Genomic DNA, 25,503 nt, shown 5'->3' on the forward strand with positions numbered 1-25,503 from the left:
CACGTACCTCCTGAGAGCTCTTACCAGATCTAAAGAGTGGAGCACCCTTTCTCTCTGTGTACTGGCGCTGGACAAAACGAAGGCAGAACAACGTCCTCATTAATATGGAAAGAGGACACGACCTTCGGCAGAAAAGGCGGCGGTGGTCTAAGGACTACTTTATCCTTAAAAAAAAGTCAGAAAAGGAGCTCTGCAAGATAATGCTCCCAACTCCGAGACCCGCCTAATGGAAGTTATGGCTACCAAGAATACAACCTTCCTGGAGAGATATGACAATGAAATTTCCTGTAACGGTTCAAACGGGGCTTCCTGTAGGACACTCAGGACCAGGTTAAGGTCCCAGGCGTCTATGTGTGCTCTATAGGGGGGAACTAAATGAGAGACCCCTTGAATGAACGTCTTGACCTGCATATTGGTAGCGATCTTTCGCTGAAAAAGGACCGACAAGGCCGATATCTGCCTCTTAAGGGAACTCGGAGCCAACCCTGCGTCTAGGCCGGACTGCAGAAAAGCCAAGATGTTGGGGACCGAAAAGGATAATGGCGCAACCCCGTGTTCTCGACACCAATGATGGAAAACTTTCCAAGTGTTATGATAAATGCTTGCCGAGGCCGGCTTCCGGGCGCTAACCATTGTAGCAACTACCTCACGCCCAAACCCGCCTGGGTCAGAATCCAAGATTCAACGGCCATGCCGTCAAAGCCAGGGCCCCTAAGTTCGGGTGGCAGATTGACCCCTGAGACAGTAAGTCTGGCCGTTCCGGTAGACGCCAAGGTACGTCTGCGAGGAGCTGCACTAGATCCGCGTACCATACTCGACGGGGCCAGTCTGGGGCCAGCAGAATTGCCGGGACCCCCTCTGTCTTGATCTTTCTGATGACCCTCGGGAGAAGTGGCAGTGGGGGAAACAGGTATGGGAGCCGAAACTGGTTCCACGGTAGGACCAATGCATCCACTGCGATTGCTCGCGGGTCCTGAGACCGAACGACAAACGTGCCCACTTTGGCGTTCTCCCTGAAAGCCATCAGATCCACGTCTGGAGTCCCCCACCGTTGGCAAATCTGCTGGAAGACCTCGGGGTGAAGGGACCAATCCCCGGCTGCGACGCCTTGCCGGCTTAGGAAATCTGCTGCCCAATTTTCCACGCCTGGTATGTGAACTGCTGAGATTACAGAGTGGTGCCTCTCGGCCCAACGGAGTACATGCTCTATCTCGCGCATGGTTGCCCTGCTGCGCGTGCCTCCCTGGTGATTCACGTACGCCACTTCCGTGGCGTTGTCTGACTGAACCCGGACTGGGCGTCCTGCTAGCAAGTGCTGAAAATGCTGCAGTGCCAACCGCACCGCTCGAATCTCCAACTGGTTGATTGGGAGACGAGCTTCCTGAGGCGACCATTGCCCCTGGGCCGTGTGATGGTGGAAGATTGCTCCCCAACCGAAAAGACTTGCATCGGTCGTGATCACCAACCATTGATCTGGGGGAAAGGGCTTCCCTTGAAGCAGAGAGGAGTCGCGCGTCCACCATTGAAGTGCCCGTCGAACCTGAGAGTACAACCTGCACTGATGATCGAGGGAGAATGGACTCCTGTCTCAAGCCGCTAAGAGAGCATGCTGCAGGGGACGGAGGTGAAATTGAGCAAACGGAATTGCTTCCATCGCCGCCACCATCCTCCCTAGAACCCTCATCCCGAACCGGATAGTGTGAGGGCCCGGTTGTTGAAGACTTCGAACTCCCTGCCGGAGCGCCCGAGCCTTGTCCTGAGGGAGAATTACCAACGCTCGGGAAGTGTCGAAAATCATCCCTAGGAATGAGATCCTCTGAGCTGGGGTAAGGGATGACTTCTTCCCGTTGACCAACCATCCTAGGCGAGATAGGGTATCCAGTGTGATGCTGACATTCTCCTCGCATGCCCGAAAGGACGGCCCCTTTACTAAGAGGTCGTCTAAGTACGGCAAAACCACTATGCCCCGAGAATGTAGAATGGCCATGACGACAGCCATCACCTTCGTGAATATCCTGGGGGCCGTGGCCAACCCGAAAGGTAGGGCCACAAATTGGAAATGCCGACCATCAATTGCAAACCGAAGGAACCTTTGATGCGGGGGAAAAAATCGGGATGTGCAGGTAGGCATCCTGGACATCGATCGAGGCCAAATATTCTCCGTGCTCCATGGACGATATGACCAACCGGAGAGATTGCATGCGAAAACGCCTGACCCTGATGAACCTGTTCAGGAGCTTTAGGTCCAGAACCGGCCTTACTGTTCCGTCCTTCTTGGGGACTGCGAACAGGTTGGAATAAAATCCTTGGGTTCTTTCGCACTCTGGTACAGGGACAATGACCCCGTTGCGCTGCAGCACCTCGATGGCCCCTAGCAATGCCTCTGCCCGGGATTCCGTTTTGGGAAGCCGGGAAAGAAAAAATCGTCTTGGCGGATCTTTGACAAATTCTAATTTGTACCCGGAACACACTAATTCTGCCACCGCGACCCAGACGCGGCAGAACCTGAGCAGACGTCCGCCTACTCTGCTGTCCTCGGGTACCGGATGCCTCGAGTCATTTCGCTGAGGGCCTCTGGGACCTGGCCCCCCTTGACCTGGGCGGGCGGCCCCGCATCCTACCCAGCGGGTTGGTTTTATATGTGCTAGTGCCGCGCCATTAGCCGCATCCAAAGATGCATTAATTAAATAGTCACCAGCCATCGCGATCTGACTTACTACCTCAGCCACTTCCGTCGGCAATTCTCTATCCTGTAGGACCTTATTCAAAGAATCTGACCATGACATAATGGCTTTGGCTACCCACGTTGCCGCAAAAGAAGGAAAGAGCGCTGATCCCGATGCCTCATACACCGAGCGAGCTAAACCTTCTATGAGTCGATCTGTGGGGTCCTTAATGGAAGAACCACTAGGTACTGACAACAAGGATCTTGAGGCCAGGCGTGACACTGGGGGATCCACCACCGGAGATTCCGCCCATTTCTTACAGCGCTCTGATGCGAACGGATATCTCGTTTCTAGCGTTTTTTGTCCTGAAAAACGCTTGTCTGGACGTTCTCTGTGCCACTGCACTATGTCCTAGAACTCACGATGAGTGCTAAACACTATATGTGGTCTCCTGGCCTTCTAAAAGGATACCTTATAACCTGCGATTAGGGAGACATCATCCTCAATACCCAGAGTCTGATTGACCACTTCAATAAGACTGTCTACTGTCTCCCGATACCCCGGGGTATCTAGGTCCAAAGATTCCTCCCAGTCATCACCTGAACTCTGCTCGCTCCCAGAAAATGGTGACGGTGAACGAGACGCCACACTCGCGGATGCTGAGGCACCGGAGGGGCCTGGAGGCGCAGTATGAGCTCTTTTCCTATGCGTCTGCCTAGAGAGAGTGCGGCCCCTGCAGGCCGGAGGCTCTTTTGAGGTGGATGAACCCTCCCAAACAAGCGAGCCGTCGTCTCTACCCCTATCCGGGGCCTGAAGGGTCTCAATTGCCTTCGTGAGCGAAACCATGGACCGAGAGAGTGATAACGCCCATTCTGGGGGATCCAGACCCCTGGGCTCTGTTGCAGGGGAGGGCTCCTGGGAGCTTTCGGAGTCGCAGGCTTCACATAACTTAACAGTCTGCGCTCGTGGGAACATAACCCCACAGGAAACGCATGCGGCATAAAGGAAAGTGTGCGTTTTTCCTTTTCCAGACATACTGCTGGCGTAGGCCAAAAAAAAAAAAAAAATCCTTTTAAGGTTCGAGGGGAGAGGAGGAGGAGGAGGGTAAGTCTTCTATTATCGCGGCCTACCCTGCTTTGCAGCCGGGGCCTCAATTTTATCCGGCGCCCGCCCTGGTCATAGGGGGCGGCGCCGGATATGACGTCGCGCCCAGGGCGGAACTTCCGCCCGCGGCCCAGGCCGAAGCCGCTGGCTAAATTAGAGAAGGTCCGCCCGCTTGGTATGCTGGCGGACCACTACCCCGGCCATCCGACTCCCCATGCTGCTCCGTCTGCTGGCGGCTCCCCGGGCCCACTGAGTCTCCCGGACCGCACCGGTACCAGGAGGGAGGAGGGGAGTGATGGCGCGAGGAAGGTTAGAGGAGCGGAGGGAGTGAGGGGAAGGGGGGATTAACCCACTGATTACCCGGGCTATTGTAAATCCCCCCAGCCGAATGGCCGCCTGACTCCAGCAGCGGCCTCTCCACCCGGGGGTAAGCTTGACCACTACCCCCGGCTCCGAAAAACGCTGCCCAGGGCCCTCTCCAGCTCATACCTGCGACCTCCCTCGATAGCCAGCACCGGAGGTATTTTCGTTTAGGACGGTGCAAGCACCCTAGCTCCGACCGCCCTGCAGAGGCGAGGAGAGGGACCATCCGCCGCCATGCAGCACCGCCGTCATGCGTTGGTGGAGCAGTGGGGGCCGCACAGACTAGTCTTGTGCCTCTGTGCAAGCCCATGGTTTCAATACCTAGGGGTAGACAGGGCTAAGTCCGGCATAGTGTCCCACGTCGCGGGAAAGGAAACGTGGAGGGACACTCGCACGTGGTCGCCCGTTGCTGGTTTGGGGAAATCGGATCCTTTCAATAGGATGCGTTGCCCCTCTTATCTTCATAAAATAAAAAACAAAGAAAAAAATAGATGTCTGGGGAAAAGTCCCAGAGATGTCCCTCAGTGCAGGAAAGGATACTCAACGCGTGCTCGCCCGTTGTTGGTTTGGGGAGATCGGACCCTTTCTATAGGATCCGTCGCCCCTGTCTCATCTTCATGGTAAACTAGAAAAAAATAGCCTGGAGAGATCCAGACTGCGTGTGCCTCCATAAGACACTAAGCAAAAAACTGGTTTCCGCCCGCTATCGGGGCGAGGGTGTATGCGGTGGAGGAGGAGCTAACTTGTTTTTTGTATACCTAGTGTCAGCCTCCAGACGGCAGTAGCATACACCCACAGTCTCTGTGTCCCCCAATGAGACGAAGGAGAAACAAGCCATCCTTAAGCTGCAAAAACAGAAAAAACCCATCCGAGAAATTGCTACAACATTAGGAGTGGCAAAATCTACAGTTTGGTACATCCTGAGAAAGAAATAAAGCAGTGGCGAATTCATCAATGCAAAAAGACATTGGCACCCACGGAAGACAACAGTGGTGGATGATCGCAGAATAATCTCCATGGTGAAGAGAAACCCCTTCACAACAGCCAACCAAGTGAACAACACTCTCCAGGAGGTAGGCGTATCAATGTCCAAATCTACCATAAAGAGAAGACTGCATGAAAGTAAATACAGAGGGTTCACTGCATGGTGCAAGCCACTGATAAGCATCAAGAATCAAAAGGCTAGACTGGACTTTGCTAAAAAAAACATCTAAAAAAGACAGCACAGTTCTGGAAGAACATTCTTTGGACAGATGAAACCAAGATCAACCTCTACCAGAATGATGGAAAGAGAAAAGTATGGCGAAGGCGTGGTACAGCTCATGATCCAAAGCATACCAAATCATCTGTAAAACACGGCGGAGGCAGTGTGATGGCTTGGGTATGCATGGCTGCCAGTGGCACTGGGACACTAGTGTTTATTGATGATGTGACACAGAACAGAAGCAGCCGAATGAATTCTGTGGTATTCAGAGCCATACTGTGTGCTCAGATCCAGCCAAAATACAGCCACACTGATTAGTCGTCGTTTCATACTACAGAAGGACAATGACCCAAAACATAAAGCCAAAGCATCCCAGGAGTTTATTAAAGCAAAGAAGTGGAACATTCTTGAATGGCCAAGTCAGTCATCTGATCAACCCAATTGAGCATGACTTTCACTTGTTAAAGACTAAACTTCAGACAGAGAGGCCCACAAACAAAGAGCAACTGAAAACCACCACAGTGAAGGCCTGGCAGAGCATCAAAAAGGAGGAAACACAGCATCTAGTGATGTCCATGAGTTTAAGACCTTAGGCTGTCATTGCCAATATACCAGTCATACATATCGTCCATCCCATAGTCCCGTGCCCATATACCCGTCATACATATCCTCCATCCCATAGTCCAGTGCCCATATACCCATCACACATCCTCCATCCCATAGTCCCTTGCCCATATACCCGGAATACATATCCACCATCCCATAGGCCCGTGCCCATATACCAGTCATACATATCCTCCATCCCATAGTCCAGTGCCCATATACCCATCACACATCCTCCATCCCATAGTCAACCATTATGACATCATAATGAGCGGTGGGGCTTGCAACCTATGATGACATCAGCGTCGCCATGGCAACCATTGTCACATCATAATGACACATAGCGACCCTCACATATGACACCGGTCACTGCCTCACAATATTATAGCTGAAGAGCCCGACGCTGCCCGGGCATAGTAACTAACTGTGGTTAGTTATAGCAAATTATAATTATCCTCCATCCCATAGTCCCGTGCCCATATACCAATCATACATATCCACCATCCCATAGGCCCGTGCCCATATACCCATCATACATATCCTCCATCCCATAGTCGAGTGCCCATATACCCATCATACATCCTTCATCTCATAGTCCCATGCCCATATACCCACCATACATATTCTCCATCCCATAGTCCCATGCCCATATACCCATCATACATATCCACCATCCCATAGTCGAGTGCCCATATGCCCATCATACATATCGTCCATCCCACAGTCCCGTGCCCATATACCCATCCTCCATCCCATAGTCTCATGCCCATATACCCATCATACATATTCTCCATCCCATAGTCCAGTGCCCATATACCCATCACACATCCTCCATCCCATAGTCCCATGCCCATATACCCATCATACATATCCACCATCCCATAGTCGAGTGCCCATATGCCCATCATACATATCGTCCATCCCATAGTCCCGTGCCCATATACCAGTCATACATATCCTCCATCCCATAGTCCAGTGCCCATATACCCATCACACATCCTCCATCCCATAGTCCCGTGCCCATATACATATCCGCCATCCCATAGTCCCGTGCCCATATACCGTCACACATCCTCCATCCCATAGTCCCATGCCCATATACCCATCATACATCCTCCATCCCATAGTCAACCATTATGACATCATAATAAGCGGCGGCAGGGCTTGGAACCTATGATGACATCAGCAACGCCATGGCAACCTGACATCATAATGAGGGGCGGGGCTTGATACACACACACTGTTTCCCCAGTATGCAAATAGGGGTATTATGACATCATAATGAGGGGCGGGGCTTGACGCGCACACACTTTTTCCCCAGTATGACAGGGGCAAAATTGTATGGTGAATTGGAACGTGCAGGGTTAAAATTTCGCCTCACAACATAGCTTAGGACGCTCTCGGGGTCCAGACGTGTGACTGTGCCAAATTATGTGGCTGTAGCTACGACGGTGCGGATGCCTATCCCGGACATACACACATACATACACACATACATACACACTTTGAGCTTTATATATTAGACTAGCTGAAGAGCCCGGCGCTGCTCGGGCATAGTAACTAACTGTGGTTAGTTGTAGCAAATTATAATTATCCTCCATCCCATAGTCCTGTGCCCATATACCTATCAAACATCCTCCATCCCACAGTCCCATGCCCATATACCCATCACACATCCTCCATCCCATAGTCCCATGCCCATACACAAATCATACATATTCGCCATCCCATAGTCGAGTGCCCATATACCCATCATACATATCCGCCATCCCATAGGCCCGTGCCCATATACCCATCACACATCCTCCATCCCATAGTCCCATGCCCATTTACCCATCATACATATTCTCCATCCCATAGTCCCATGCTCATATACCCATCATACATATTCGCCATCCCATAGTCCCATGCCCATATACCCATCATACATATTCGCCATCCCATAGTCGAGTGCCCATATACCCATCACACATCCTTCATCTCATAGTCCCATGCCCATATACCCATAATACAAATCCTCCATCCCATAGTCCCGTGCCCATATACCCATCATACATATCCGCCATCTCATAGTCCCGTGCCCATATACCCGTCATACATATCCTCCATCCCATAGTCCAATGCCCATATACCCATCACACATTCTCCATCCCATAGTCCGGTGCCCATATACATATCCGCCATCCCATAGTCCCGTGCCCATATACCAGTCAAACATATCCTCCATCCCATAGTCAAGTGCCCATATACCCATCACACAGTCCCGTGCCCATACACATATCCGCCATCTCATAGTCCTGTGCCCATATACCCGTCGTACATATCCTCCATCCCATAGTCCAGTGCCCATATACCCATCACACATCCTCCATCCCATAGTCAACCACTATGACATCATAATGAGCGGCGGCGGGGCTTGCAATCTATGATGACATCAGCGTCGCCATGGCAACCGTTGTGACATCATAATGAGGGGCGGGGCTTGATACGCACACACTGCTTCCCCAGTATGCAAATAGGGGCATTATGACATCACAATGAGGGGCGGGGCTTGACACACACACACTTTTTTCCCCAGTATGTAGATAGGGGCAAAATTGTTTGGTGAATTGGAACGCGCGGGGTTAAAATTTCGCCTCACAACATAGCTTAGGATGCTCTCGGGGTCCAGACGTGTGACTGTGCCAAATTTTGTGGCTGTAGCTGCGACGGTGCGGATGCCTATCCCGGACATACACACACACATACACACACACACTTTGAGCTTTATATATTAGACTAGCTGAAGAGCCCGGCGCTGCCCGGGTATAGTAACTAACTGTGGTTAGTTATAGCAAATTATGATTATCCTCCATCCCATAGTCCCGTGCCCATATACCCATCATACATATCCAGGATCCCATAGGCCCGTGCCCATATACCCATCATACATATCCTCAATCCCATAGTCGAGTGCCCATATGCCCATCACACATCATCCATCCCATAGTCCCATGCCCATATACCCATCATACATATTCTCCATCCCATAGTCCCATGCCCATATACCCATCATACATATCCACCATCCCATAGTCCCGTGCCCATATACCCATCATACATATTCTCCATCCGATAGTCCCATGCCCATATACCCATCATGCATATCCTCCATTCCATAGTCGAGTGCCCATATATCCATCATACATATTCTCCATCCGATAGTCCCATGCCCATATACCCATCATGCATATCCTCCATCCCATAGTCGAGTGCCCATATATCCATCACACATCCTCCATCCCATAGTCCCATGCCCATATACCCATCATACATATTCTCCATCCCATAGTCCCATGCCCATATACCCATCATACATATTCTCCATCCCATAGTCCCATGCCCATATACCCATCATACATATTCTCCATCCCATAGTCCCATGCCCATATACCCATCATACATATTCGCCATCCCTTAGTCGAGTGCCCATATACCCATCACACATCCTTCATCTCATAGTCCCGTGCCCATATACCCGTCAAACATATCCTCCATCCCATAGTCCAGTGCCCATATACCCATTACTCATCCTCCATCCCATAGTCCCATGCCCATATACATCTCCGCCATCCCATAGGCCCGTGCCCATATACCCATCATACATATCCTCCATCCCATAGTTGAGTGCCCATATACCCATCACACATCCTCCATCCCATAGTCCCATGCCCATATACCCATCATACATATTCTCCATCCCATAGTCCCATGCACATATACCCATCATACATATTCTCCATCCCATAGTCCCATGACCATATACCCATCATACATATTCGCCATCCCATAGTCGAGTGCCCATATACCCATCACACATCCTCCATCCCATAGTCCCATGCCCATATACCCATCATACATATTTTCTCCATCCCATAGTCCCATGCCCATATACCCATTATACATATTCTCCATCACATAGTCCCATGCCCATATACCCATCATCATACATATTCGCCATCCCATAGTCGAGTGCCCATATAACCATCATACATATCCTCCATCCCATAGTCCCATGCCCATATACCCATCATACATATTCGCCATCCCTTAGTCGAGTGCCCATATACCCATCACACATCCTTCATCTCATAGTCCCATGCCCATATACCCGTCAAACATATCCTCCATCCCATAGTCCAGTGCCCATATACCCATTACACATCCTCCATCCCATAGTCCCGTGCCCATATACCCGTCATACATATCCTCCATCCCATAGTCCAGTGCCCATATACCCATCACACATCCTCCATCCCATAGTCCCGTTCCCATATACCCGTCATACATATCCTCTATCCCATATACTCATCACACATCCTCCATCCCATAGTCAACCATTATGACATCATAATGAGCGGCGGCAGGGCTTGCAACCTATGATGACATCAGTGTCGCCATGGCAACCATTGTGACATCATAATAAGGGGCGGGGCTTGACACGCACACACTTTTCCCCCAGTATGTAGATAGGGGCAAAATTGTTTGGTGAATTGGAACGCGCGGGGTTAAAATTTCGCCTCGCAACATAGCTTAGGACGCTCTCGGGGTCCAGACGTGCGACTGTGCCAAATTTTGTGGCTGTAGCTGCGACGGTGCGGATGCCTATCCTGGACATACACACATACACACACACACATACATACATACACACTTTGAGCTTTATATATTAGATTGAGGCCTATGGGGAGTGCATTATAATATAAACAGAGTCTGCCTATGGGGAATGCATTATACAATATAGAGTCTGCCTATGGGGGGTGCATTATATTAGGGGTTGCATTATACTATAGAGGCTGCCTATGGGGGTTCATTATACTATACATTCTGCCTATGGGAAGAGCAATATACTATAGAGTCTGCCTGTGGGGAGTGCAGTATACTATATGGAGAGCTATGGGGAGTGCATTATACTATATTGAGGACTATGGGGAGTGCATTATACTATAAATAGAGTCTGCCTATGGAGAAGTGCATTATACAATTTAGAGTCTGCCTATGGGGGGTGCATTATATTAGGGGTTGCATTACACTATAGAGGCTGCCTATGGGGGTTCATTATACTATACATTCTGCCTATGGGAAGAGCAATATACTATAGAGTCTGCCTGTGGGGAGTGCAGTATACTATATGGAGAGCTATGGGGAGTGCATTATACTATATTGAGGACTATGGGGAGTGCATTATACTATAAATAGAGTCTGCCTATGGAGAAGTGCATTATACAATTTAGAGTCCGCCTATGGGGGGTGCATTATATTAGGGGTTGCATTACACTATAGAGGCTGCCTATGGGGGTTCATTATACTATACATTCTGCCTATGGGAAGAGCAATATACTATAGAGTCTGCCTGTGGGGAGTGCAGTATACTATATGGAGAGCTATGGGGAGTGCATTATACTATATTGAGGACTATGGGGAGTGCATTATACTATAAATAGAGTCTGCCTATGGAGAAGTGCATTATACAATTTAGAGTCTGCCTATGGGGGGTGCATTATATTAGGGGTTGCATTATACTATAGAGGCTGCCTATGGGGGGTGCATTATATTAGGGGCTGCATTACACTATAGAGGCTGCCTATGGGGGTTCATTGTGCTATACATTCTGCCTATGGGAAGAGCAATATACTATAGAGTCTGCCTGTGGGGAGTGCAGTATACTATATGGAGAGCGCATTATACTATAAATAGTCTGCCTATGGGGAAGTGCATTATACAATATAGAGTCTGCCTATGGGGAATGCATTAAACAATATAGAGTCTGCCTATGGGGAATGCATTATACTATATGGAGAGCTATGGGGAGTACATTATACTATATTGTGTATATAGGACTATTTCATGTATTATGCTATATGGAGGTCTATGAGGAGTGCATTATATAATATAGAGTCTGCCTATGGGGAGTGCATTATACTATATGGAAACTATCTAGGGGCCCATCATACAGTATGGAGATTACAGTGACGGGGCCATCATACAGTGTTGAAGCCATTAAAACGTTTGAGGTATATTAAAGTTTCAGTATATATAGGGCGGCACGGTGGCTCAGTGGTTAGCGCTGCAGCCTTGCAGCGCTGAGGTCCTGGGTTCGAATCCCACCAAGGACAACATCTGCAAGGAGTTTGTATGTTCTCCCCGTGTTTGCGTGGGTTTCCTCCGGGTACTCCGGTTTCCTCCCACATTCTAAAGACATACTGATAGGGAATTTAGATTGTGAGCCCCATCGGGGACAGTGATGATAATATGTGCAAACTGTAAAGCGCTGCGGAATATGTTAGCGCTATATAAAAATAAAGATTATTTATTTATTATTATAAAGTGAGGGGGCATTATACTGTGTATAAGAGAGCATCATACTGTGTATAGCGGAGCTGTACAGGGGGGAGACTCGAGACATTATTAAATGTAAAGTGGGCACTTATTGTCATAGGGGAACTCGGGTTACTATGACTGTCAAAGGGGCACATACAGGGCATTATTACTTTTTAGGGGACAAAATGTGGGCACTGTTTTCTAGGGCACTTGCACCTGGAATTACTATATTCTAGAGGTTTGTTTTACCATCTAGAGGGCACAGAGAACCACAGAGCAGTTGTAGAAATATGGACACATACGGCAGCAGCGACAGTATTGGGAGATCAGCAGAATGAGTAGTTTGTGCAGGTTAGGAACAGTCTCATTGGGGACAGTGCTGAAAATGAGACATCAGGAAATATGTCTTTGTTGTCATCTCTGCAACCGAGTCCTGGCGGGAGAAGTTGTCATGTTGGTCTGGGCCAGATGGAAAAGATGGAAAAAGTGAACAATTCCATCAGAAAGAACGCCATCTGTAAGTCATTATCTGTAACTGTACTGTGATCTCTTATATGTTCTGTACGACTGGTATCTACCACTGACCATATGGCGGTATCATCAATATTGATCTTTATATAGAGATTATTTTCAGCAACAGCAAGGTCATCTGCTGAGGTTCTCCTCCACTATTAGGATGCGTCACCCAGTCGTAATCAAGGTTACCTGGCTAGGGGCCCACTGAGAAGTTTCGCACAACCAAAACCCTAGCTACGCCTCTGTCACTGCCGGATTATTACTGAAGACACTTGGCAGCTGCTGCACAGGTCATCGGTACAGAGAGCGCTGCCTGCTGATTATGGTAATGGAAGGTAATAAATTTGCAAAAATTTCTACATTTCTGTTTTTTTTTTCAGTCAAGATGGGAAGCAGAGTGTACATTAATGAGAGAAAAAAATGAACTTTTTTTTGAATTTACGCAATGGCTGCAATGAAACAAAGACTGAAAAATTTAAAGGGGACCGAATACTTTCCATACCCTCTGTATCTGTGCATCATGCCTCCTGAAGAAGCTAATGGATGGGGAAACACGCTGAGGCAAAAGCAACTAACGATAAGTTTTCTGTTATTCTATTTTCGGAGACTTAATTATGACTATATATAGATACCAGACCAGTGGTTACCTCTAGGAGGGCGCCATCCCTATAAAACATTTTAGCCCCCAGTAGAATTAGGGATGTGGGAGACAAAAAAGCCCCGAATGCAGGAAAAAGTACCTTACAGAAGCACATAAGAGTTTCCTTTAAATGTAAAAACAAAAAAAGCTTGTGTTTATGGATCAGTGATAATGTAAATACCTTTTATTCAAATAGTGATAATGATAGAGTATATGACATTAATTTTAAGCTAACATGTCAATCCAGTTTTATGATTTATCTAATTGATTGTTGCTGTGGGAAACAATATGTGGGACGCACTACACAGCCTCTACATCTAAGGATGAACTCACATAGACACAATATCTCTAAAGGATATCTGACACATGGCTTGTCTCGACATTGTTTTGAAAAACATGGGAATAAAGCCTCTCTGTGAGTTACACCCATAGATCATATACCAGCAGATACCCCAAACAGAATACAGTGTCTAAATAAGAGAGAACTGTATTGGATATATAAACTAGATACCATTCATCCTAAAGGCCTCAATGAGTTGGTAGATATTTTTTGATAAGCTTTCTCTCATGTTTCTTTGTCCCTAGCGGCCCGACGGATTTCCTTCCCTGACCTGGCGGGTCAACGTTCTCATGTGGGGGTCTGTTATTGGATGTCGGACACCTAGTGGGAATTTTACCAAACAATCGGTTAATTCCAAATTACATAACCATTCCTTGCAAGTGGAGTGGTAGCATAATGGTAATGGGAAGCCTACAGGGTTCTGGCTTGCCTAAACCCTGTGGGTTCGAGTCCAGCCATTCTATCTTTATAAAAATTGAATATATATTTATTATAGGTTTCATACATTTTTAAATGAAAGATTGATTGTTTAGATGTTCAATGTGTTTTATCAGAGGTTATATTTTGATATAAAGTTATCTTGGCTGGCGTATGACATTTTAACATTGGAGGGGGAATTTTCACAGGAAGTGATGTTTTGTCTGTTTGTGATGTCATGTAGGTCTTATGTCATGAAGGGCTTATATAAAACCACAACCGTTCCTGACAAGTGGAGAGATAGTATGATGGTAATGGGAGGCCTTAAGTGTTCTGGCTTGCCGAAAATCTGTGGGTTTGATTCTAGTCAACTCTATTTTTATAAAATTTTAATATGTAGTGAATATAGGTTTCATACACTTTTTCAAATTAAAGATTGATTTTTTAGATGTTTAATGTGTTTTATCAGAGGTTAGATCTTGATATAAAGTTATTGTGACTGGTGTATGACATTTTGACATTGGAGGGGGTGTTTCCACAGGAGGTGATGTCTTTTTTCATGTAATTGTGATGTCATGAAGGTTTTGTATAAAACCACTGCTGTAATCAGATTCTGTAATTCTTTGGCCCTGAGGAAGTGGCAGATATGCCATGAAATGCATCGGCACAATAAAGCTATGAAGAATATTTCTGTCCTTGTGTGGTCAGCGTGGATACATTGAAAAACACGGTCTTTTTCTTCCTCCTTTGTGACATTGGTATCTACAGGAGTCTGCAGCAACCACTGGTTCCTTTCACATTCTGCAAGGGGTTGTGACTGTTCACAACCTTTAAAGGTGAGTGCACTAACCGTGTATTTGTCACCCCCCAAATAATCACTTTTATTGCCCTATGTGCGCTCTCTTTCCTTAATAGTCAAACACTGTTTGACGAGTGTGACCTACCTGTCATTCAGTTTTCCAAGCGATGCTACAGATCGCTTGGAAAACGCTAGCATTCTGCAAGCTAATTACACTTGCAAATTGATAGTTTTTCCGTGGGAAATAGGCAGAAATTAAAATGCGATTTTCTCGCATATTTCCTGCGGAATGGAATTCCGGCATTCCCGCTGAAATTTCCGCGGCAACGTGTGCACATAGCCTTAGAATTAACAAAAAAAAAGTGTCCTCTCTGCTCCCATGCCACTAATGCAAAAGAAAATCATTACTCCTGTGGTGAACTATAACTCCCAACATGCCATATTAGCTCCTGTACATGCTGGGAGTTATAGCTCTCTTCAAAGACATAAGGATAATGGTCAACCATGTGACATAACTGGCACCTATGGGATCTTAAAGGGAATCTGATGGCTGATGCCAGCTGCTCGATCCACAGGCCGCATGGATCAGACATTGGCTGTATCATTCCAGCCAGGTATGGTTGACTCTGACACGCTGCGGCATTTCATGGAAAAACCTACTTTGAAAGCCGCCGTGGACTGAGGTCACACAGGTGACTAGTCAGACAGGTGGGTCCCTGGTGGCTTCTCCCCATCTGCTCCCACTGAGGGACAATTTTCTTTCTGAGTGCAACCAGTCATTGGCAGCAGGAGGGGAGAAGTCAGAAAAGTTTTTCTCTGTGACGCTGCAGTGTTTCAGAGACAAACATACTGGGCTTAGATCGTACAGCCGGTGCCGGACACGTGCTGCCTATGGGTCAGACTCACTATAAAGCAGGTGTGAGCAATTAATTTTTTAGAGGGGCCACATGAGACCATGACTGTTGTGGAAGGCAGAACCAATAGCTTGAAATTAATTCTTAATATTAATTTATTAATATTAATTGTATCACTTAATATTGAGCAGAATTAAATATGCTAAACCCCTATATATCTTTAACCCCTCACAGCCCCTTATATACACAACATGAGCCTCACACAAGCTACTACATATGCAACATGAGCCCCACACAGCCGCCCCACACAGCCTACCCATGTAATGCATGAGCCCCACACAGCCTCCCCATGTACAGCATGAACCCCACACAGCCTCCCCATGTACAGCATGAACCTCACACAGCCTCGCCATGTACAGCATGAACCTCACACATCCTCGCCATGTACAGTATGAGACCCCACACAGCCTCCCCATATACTGCATGAGCCCCACACAGTCTCCAATGTAGCCCCCCAGGGAGCCTCAGCAGATAGGTAGGGAGGGGGATATGCACGCTCTTTGGTTACAATACCCAGCATCAGGAGAGATAAGGCTTCCAAAAACAGACTGAATTGAACTGAAGCTGTCGTAGCTGTTTTCGTTCTGACCAAAGTCAGGTATGCCAGATGACCAGTGAGTCTGAATTAGGAGTTTTTTACGCCCTTAATTTATAAGCACTTGGAGACAAAAGAGACTGCACACGGGCCGTGGGAAAATCACTTTATCTGACGTAATGAAACACAAGGCAATATTTTATACCATTTACAACAAATGTAGCTCTATGTGGCTCATGTAGCCCCCACCCCTCAGGGTCATACCTTGTTTACCATGTACCCAGAACATGTTGTTGCTGACTATTGAGGACATATATGATAACAAGTATAGTCTCCTTGAAACAGAGACTAATAGTCTGCAGTGTCATAAGAATAATTCTAGCAATAATAGGCAAAAGGCAATTGAAGTATTAAAGGGATATGAAGGCAAACCTTCTATATCAATTTCCCCCTTTTGTAAATGGTATAACTTTTGCCACAGGGTCAGCTGATGTCCACAAAGGAGCTACTGTCTCATGGGTCTAGTACCCATAAGGGGGCTTCCTACCTGCTTCACCTATCCACCCTCAGAGTGGACACTCACTTTCCCCATCAGCAACGGCTATCTGGGGTCTATGATACACTACAGAAGGTTCAGCCTTAGATTATTTTTTCACACATACATTATTCAGCAGCTTAAGTAATACATATATTAGCGCTTTTACGGCTACATAAAGCAATAAGCAAAACAACAAAATTTGCATACAAGTCTGTACAATGCCAAAAATCCATCCTGCTAGGCCATTAAACCAATTAGCTAGATTTAAAAAAAGAGAATGTGTTACCCCACCAGGAGTCTGTTTGCACAGTGCGGTTTTAACCATTGGTCTCTAAGTTCACCTATTTTGTCAATATAGTGCCCATATACCCATCACACATCCTCCATCCCATAATCCCGTGCCCATATACCCATCACACATCCTCCATCCCGTAGTCCTGTGCCCATATACATATCCACCACCCCATAGTCCCGTGCCCATATACCCGTCATACATATCCTCCATCCCATAGTCCAGTGCCCATATACCCATCACACATCCTCCATCCCATAGTCCCGTGCCCATAAACCCATCACACATCCTCCATCTCATAGTCCCATGCTCATATACATATTCGCCATCCCATAGTCCAGTGCCCATATACCCATCACACATCCCCCATCCCATAGTCCCGTTCCCATATACCCATCATACATATCCTCCATCCCATAGTCTGGTGCCCATATACTCATCACACATCCTCCATTCCATAGTAAACCATTATGACATCATAATGAGCGGCGGCGGGGCTTGCAACCTATGATGACATCAGCATCGCCATGGCAACCATTGTGACATCATAATGAGGGGCGGGGCTTGACGCGCACACACTGCTTCCCCAGTATGCAAATAGGGGCATTGTGACATCATAATGAGGGGCGGGGCTTGACACGCACACACTTTTCCCCCCAGTATGTAGATAGGGGCAAAATTGTTTGGTGAATTGGAACGTGTGGGGTTAAAATTTCGCCTCACAACATAGCTTAGGACGCTCTCGGGGTCCAGACGTGTGACTGTGCCAAATTTTGTGGCTGTAGCTGCGACGGTGCGGATGCCTATCCCGGACATACACACATACACACACACACACACACACACACACACACACACACACACACACATACATACATACATACATACATACATACATACATACATACACACATACATACACACTTTGAGCTTTATATATTAGATACCGGATTTTTAGTATTGTAACCTAACCTCACCTTAAGCCTTTTACGCTGTCATGTTACCCTGTCTTACCAATAGCGGGCGTACCATATGAGCACCGATGTGGGGTGCACCGATGAGTGGGAGCACCATATATCATTGTGTTAAGGGTGCCAACCTCTGCAGATAGGCGGTAGCAGTTTAGGCATCTAGATAGGAAATCACCAGTCCATGATGTTGTATAGTTGTATATCTATTATATATATATATCTTTACAAAAGGACCTATTCACATTGTGTATCTATTATAGTGGAATACAAGTCTTTTTCTCCTTGAGTATAATTATTACCTTTTAATAGTCTATGTTAAACGGTGTATTGGTGTTTTTAAAACCTTAAATAAAGATTATTTTTAGAGGGATTATATGTTCACCTAGATGAATTATTCCCTTTCGGATGATCAGTTACTTTACACAAATACCAACTAAATGTGTTGCTGTATCTTACTCACCAGGCCATTCTAGACATCCACCAAAGCCTTCGGTTAGATCTTTTAGCCAAATGGTTCTTTCAACTAAAACGCTGAAGTTCAGAGATGGAATACTTTGTAGTAAAATGGCTGCAATCAAGACTCCAGGACTAAGCACCATATTGGCTACTTGCTGCAATTCTACTTGATATGCCACATCAGAGTTGAACTTCTGCATTTCTTCTGAAGGTCGTTGAGAAAGATGTCTGAAGTGTTCAAATGCCACAATTTATGATAAATGTTATACTATTTATTGCCTCAATGTATTAAACACAGACATATTTTTAATCAGTAACGTGTTACTCTCTGACTATGAATAAACAGTCATATAAAAGTTGTTATCCAAGTATGCTCTATTATATTGCATCACTAGTATTATTAGAGTTATATTGCCAAAACGCAACGCAGGGTAAATTACAACCTATCAAAATATTCTTTTCTTTTCCCTATCTCATAAGGAATACTAAAGAATATAGACAAGATATTTACACAAGTGAATCAGAATTGGTATCTTCTATAAAGAAAGCCACAATACCTGGGAATAAGGTTATACTGAGAGCGATTTAGTCTTCCGGGTGTCAATGATCGCAATGACAAGGGTTTTCCGAAATATACATGAATACTTCCAAAGTCATCACTAAGTATTTTCCTGGCTTTGATCAATCCCTGAAAGAAGTCATGGCAGCTAATCAAAAGCACTGTTAGCATTCAAGTAATACCACTGCAATTGTAACACTGAAGTAAACCTTACTGATGTGGATTCCCTTGGTTTTGGCACTCCAAGAAGCTCATATGCATAAAGTGTCTCCTCCAGTATTCTCTCATAGCTGATACTTACAGGTACCAGGTAAGTATCAAACACTTCTCCTTTGAAAAATGGCTCCATGACCACGCTCAGAAGTCCTGCAAAATAAAAATAAAAATATATATACAGTATATATATATATATATATATAAATATTACATATATCTATATATATTGGCAGGCACATACATTTTCTCATTAATATAAATATAAAAAATGCTAAAATGGTATTACAATAGAGTGTTAATATCAAAAGCTGCTTAATAAAAATTTCCTTTTGAGTTTTCCGCTTCTTCCAAGCGCCATAACTTTTTTATTTTTTCATCCACAAACATATAAGGGCCTACTTTTTTGCAGGACAAATTGTAGTTTTGCATAATGCCATCCTTTTTACCACATAACGTAGTGGAAAAAAATTCCAAGTGCAGTGAAATTGCGAAAAAAAACCCCACATAATTCTGACATTGTTTTTTGGGAATTGTCTTTACTTCGTCCATTGTGTGGTAAAAACGACTTGACATCAGAATTGTCATCAGTACGATTACCGTGATATCAAACTTACCCAGTTTTTCATTATTTTAGAGTTGAAAAAAGGGGGATTAAACCTACCGGTAATTCCATTTCCACGTAGTCCCACAGGACAAAAGGCCCCTCCTAACTCCACCCTCCAGTGTCTTTCATATTACAACATAAGGATGGATGCAAATGGTCTACAGGACCCTCTAGAAACTGATCAGTAACACAAAGCATAGTGAAGGAGAAATAATGGTGCTGTCCAGAGGAACTACCTGGAAACAGAATTACTGGTAGGTCTAATTCCTCTTTTCCAGTCCATCCCTCCAGAGAGCACACAGGAGTTATACCAGAGAAATAACTCCAGGAGGTACAGAAATCCTAAAAGACCATAGTTAGGTACAGCAACTGATCTGTATAATCAAGAGAAAATAGACAATAGAATCAATTTACCAAGCACTTGAAAACCTATGAAGTGCATCTACAGATCCCTAAGCAGGCACAATATACCCAGTTTTAGCCATGATTATACAGATTAAAAGGATTAAATCTTTGTAAAGATAAATCACCATAGTGATGTATAATGCCAAATACTTAGCATAAATGTGGTAGACAAATTATACGGCTGAAAACAAAGAGAGTGACACACCTACTGTGGTACCACAAAACCAATGATGAACCCCCATAACTATAAGATAAATTATACTTATAAACACCGCAGCCATAGAATAGATATTGATCACCTCTTATCGCACAGCAAAAGATAGTGGTATCCACCGCTAGAGCTATAATGAAGACTATTCTTGACCAATAATAAACTTGCACGTGCTTAATAAAACAGGACTGTTCTTTCACTAGTTCCCCTGGGCCCCTAATTAAATAAACTCTGGTAATGGAACAGCTTACTATACCAAAAATAGAAGGGCTGCCACCAGGAATTTCAGGACCCAACACTGGCAAAAATTTTTAGGCTCAACTCCACCTCCACCCCTCGAACCTTCCACAGTCCACCCTCCCACTCTTGGAAAAACTTCACTTCTGCAACACGTCCTCACCAATCACACATTAACAGTTCCCACTAAACACCATATCACATATACAGCCATCAGCTGTTGTTTTGGCCAAAAGACTTTTTAAGCTGCCATCACAAAAAGTAGACTCTTTAGCAGGGTCCTACTCTAACCTATTAAACATTTGTTAAAATACAGTACCAATATTCTTTTTAGGTATATTTTTATTTTTTTTTCTTTAAGGGAATATGTCACATACATTTTATTAAAATGGTCAATAATACCACATACAAGAAAAAAATATAGCCACACCATGAGAAGACCACATATTGACATTACATAGTGACTGTATAATACCACATACATGGGACAAGTACTGCCACACCATGAGCAGATCACATATTACCATCCCATAGGGACTGAATACTACAATACTGATCAGTAATAAAGAAAACACAATACTAATACTACCATTAGTGGCAATATATGTAGGTTCTCTGTACATAGCATACAGTGTATAGTGCCAGTGTACAGGTAATACAGTGATCACTAGTGACACTATACACAGGAGCTCTGTGTATAGTGTAATTGTACAGGAACCACACTGACTCACCAGTGACATCTCTAGTTTAAGTCCTTAACTTAGCTTTTCTTCTTCATCCAGCACAGACCGTCATCACTTCTTCCAGCCAGGACTCGAAAATAACAGTTATCTAGAGCACCACTTCCAGAGCACATTCCCCACTTTTTCCCCAATTTCTACACTATGTCAGATGAAGAAAAAAGCAACAGGTGCCACCCTGCAAAGTAGCAGGACTCCCCCAATTCATCATTTGCTCTCCCCCACTCTCAATTCATAATCATTTGCTTTCACTCACCCTCAAGTCATCATAATTTGCTGTTCCACACTCCTCAATCTCAATTTATAATTATTTGCTCACCAAGAGCCCCTCAAGTTATAATCATTTGCTGTTCCCCACCTTCTGTCACTATTCATAATCATTTGCTCTCCCCATTCACCTTCAATACATAATCCTATAAAATCCTACACGTTCATATCACCATTTAATCTCTCCACCCTCCACCTTCATTTGCTGTCTCCCATCCCCCAACCCAATCCATCATTATTTGCCCTCCACCACCGCACTCTCAAAACAGCATCATTTAATGTTTCCCGTTCACACCCCTCAATTCAACATGCTCGCCCACACCCATTTAATTTAGTTTTTCATACTTACCTCTCATCCACTGCAGCTCCTTTCCATTGTCCAGTGTGCAGACATCATTGCGTAAGGCGCTATCACCAGCAAGTCCCTACAAGGTGTGGAGGGAGCTCCGAGCAGCGCGATCTGCCGTTCTCTTGATGTTCGCAGATCTTCAGGAAAGCTCCAGTCGTAAACTAAATGTGCACAGACACCCAACCCTTCCCCTAAGGCCCAGTGAGCAGAAGTTTTCCTTCTGCTCACCAGGCCCCATATACGAGCAAGGACCATAATGCCCTGATGGTGGCCCTGAAAAGGAGTCCTGTAGAACAGAGGCCCTGGATTGAAGAAAGACTAATCTAAAAGCCTTTAGGATATTTATAAATGGGCATAGAATTGAGACATTTATACATTACACACCCAGGAGCACATCTATTCTAAATCCAGAAATCCTTAGGCCTCAAGTAAGGAACTGGACCACTATTGAAGCTAAAGAAACATACAACACTCCGGGGTTCATCATCACACCATCTGGTAGTGGAGAGTGGCTCATCACTCCCGTGATACTGATGATGATTACAGAGGGATTTTAAACTCTGGTATTGAATAAAGCGGCCTCAATAAATGCACTTTACCATTGGTTGTGCCAAAATATTATACAATGGGTACAGAAAGTATTCAGACCCCTTTAAATTTTTCACTCTTTGTTCCATTGCAGCCATTTGGTAATTTCAAAAAAGTTCATTTTTTTCTCATTAATGTACAGTCTGCACCCCATCTTGACTGAAAAAAACCCAGAAATGTAGAAAATTTACCAAATTTATTAACCCCTTACTGACATCGGACAGTATGGTACGTCCGATGTCAGTATCCCCTGCTTTGATGTGGGCTCCGGCGGTTCAGAATCGCTCAATCAATAAAAAAAAAGGATTAACCTGATAGCTAAACGCCAGAATTACGTTTTTTGGTCGCCGCAACATTGCATTAAAATTCAATAACGGGCGATCAAAAGAACGTATCTGCACAAAAGTTTTATCATTAAAAACATCAGCACAGCACGCAAAAAATAAGCTCTCACCCAACCCGAGATCACGAAAAATGGAGACACCATGGGTCTCGGAAAATGGCACAATTTTTTTTTTTAGCAAACTTTGGATTTTTTGTCACCACTTAGATAAAAAAGAACCTAGACATGTTTAGTGTCTATGAACCTGTAATGACCTGGAGAATCATAATGGCAGTTTTAGCATTCAGTGAACCTAGCAAAAGAGCGAGCCAAACAAAATCAAGTATGGGATTGCACTTCTTTTGCAACTTCACTGCACTTGGAATTGTTTCCCTGTTTTCGAGTACATGACATGCTAAAAACAATGGTGTCATTCAAAAGTACAACTTGTCCGGCAAAAAAGAGGCCCTCACATGGCCATGCCGACAGAAAAATAAAAAAGTTATGGCTCTGGAAAGAAGAGGAGCGAAAAATGAAAGCGGAAAAAGCTCTGGTCATGAAGGGGTTAAAAAAGAAACCCTGAAATATCACAAGGTCATAAGAATTCAGACCCTTTGCTCAGACACTCATTTAAGTCACATGTTGTCAATTGCCTTGTGATCCTCCTTGAGATGGTTTTACTCCTTCGCTGGAGTCCAGCTGGTTTAGGGTATGTGCACACGTTGCGGATTTGGCCCTGCGGATCCGCAGCTGTTTTACATGCGGTGTACAGTACCATGTAAACCTATGGAAAACCAAATCCGCTGTGCACATGCTGCGGAAAATTCCGTGCAGATTTGCAGCAGTTTATTTTCTGCAGCATGTCAATTCTTTGTGCGGAATCCGCAGCGTTTTTACACCTCTTCCATTATAGGGATCCGCAGGTGTAAAAACACAGGCGATATCCACACAAAATCTGCAGAAAATCCGCAGCAAACCTGCACTAAATCTTCAGGCAAAACGCAGGTCATTTTACCTGCAGATTCTGCACGGAAAAATCCGCGCACGAATCCGTAACGTGTGCACATACCCTTAATTAAACTGATAGCACTTGATTTGCAAAGGCACACACCTGTCTATATAAGACATCATAGCTCACAGTGCATGTCAGACCAAATGAGAATTATGGCATGGCACACATCTGGCCAAGGTTACAAAATAATTTCTGAAGTACTCAAGGTACCTAAGAGCACAGTGGCCTCCATAATCCTTAAATGGAAGAAGTTTGTGACCACCAGAAGACTTCCTAGACCTGGCTGTCCAGCCAAACTCAGCAATCGTGGGAGAAGAGCCTTGGTGAGAGCGGTAAAGAAGATCCCCAAGATCACAGTGGCTGAGCTCCACAGATGCAGTAGGGAGATGGGAGAAAGTTCCACAAAGTCAACTATCAAAGCAGCCCTACACCAGTCGGGCCTTTATGGCAGAGTGGCCTGATAGAAGCCTCTCCTCAGTGCCAGACATATGAAAGCCTGCAGAGAGTTTGCTAAAAAAACACATGAAGGACTCCCAGATTATGAGAAATAAGATTCTCTGGTCTGATGAGACAAAGATAAAACTTTTTGGTGATAATTCTAAGCGGTATGTGTGGAGAAAACCAGGCATTGCTCATCACCTACCCAATACAATCCCAACAGTGAAACATGGTGGTGGCAGCATCATGCTATGGGGGTGTTTTTCAGCTGCATGGAAGGATGACTGGCTGCAACTGAAGGAAACATCTATGTGGCCAAATACAGAGATATTATGGATGAAAACCTCTTCCAGAGTGCTCTGGACCTCAGACTTGGCTGAAGGTTCACCTTACAACAAGACAATGACCCTAAGCACACAGCTAAAATAACAAAGGAATGGCTTCAGAACAACTCTGTGACCATTCCTGACTGGCCCAGCCAGAGCCCTGACCTAAACCCAATTGAGCATCTCTGGAGAGACCTGAAAATGGCTGTCCAGCAACGTTCACCAGCCAACCTGACGGAACTGGAGAGAATCTGCAAGGAAGAATGGCAGAGGATCCCCAAATTTCAGGTGTGAAAAACTTGTTGCATCATTCCCAAGAAGACACATGGCTGTACTAGCTTAAAAGGGTGCTTCTACTCAATACTGAGCAAAGGGTCTGAATACTTAGGACCATGTGATATTTCAGTTTTTCTTTTTAATAAATTTGCAAAGATGTCTACATTTCTGATTTTTTCTGTCAAGATGGGGTGCAAAGTGTACATTAATGAGAAAAAAATAACTTTTTTGAATT

At 45.2% G+C, this 25,503-nt stretch overlaps 1 protein-coding gene across 5 annotated transcripts in view; it reads right to left on the reverse strand.

Annotated features, from left to right (window-relative positions):
• The window catches only part of GNPAT (glyceronephosphate O-acyltransferase), a 447,736-nt gene that overhangs the window by 214,100 nt on the left and 208,133 nt on the right, over window positions 1-25,503 (reverse strand). For all 5 annotated transcript variants that reach the window (XM_073551868.1, XM_073551870.1, XM_073551869.1 and 2 more), the window contains 3 exons: window positions 19,492-19,643; window positions 19,276-19,406; window positions 18,723-18,946 (listed from right to left, as the gene is read on the reverse strand). In XM_073551868.1, the coding sequence (XP_073407969.1) occupies window positions 18,723-18,946; window positions 19,276-19,406; window positions 19,492-19,643 (507 nt within the window). The remainder of the gene's footprint in view (window positions 1-18,722; window positions 18,947-19,275; window positions 19,407-19,491; window positions 19,644-25,503) is intronic.

The sequence above is a fragment of the Dendrobates tinctorius genome, unplaced genomic scaffold (genome assembly GCF_039654945.1).
Source record: "Dendrobates tinctorius isolate UK_male_01 unplaced genomic scaffold, ASM3965494v1 ptg000181l, whole genome shotgun sequence".
Classification (NCBI taxonomy): domain Eukaryota; kingdom Metazoa; phylum Chordata; class Amphibia; order Anura; family Dendrobatidae; genus Dendrobates; species Dendrobates tinctorius.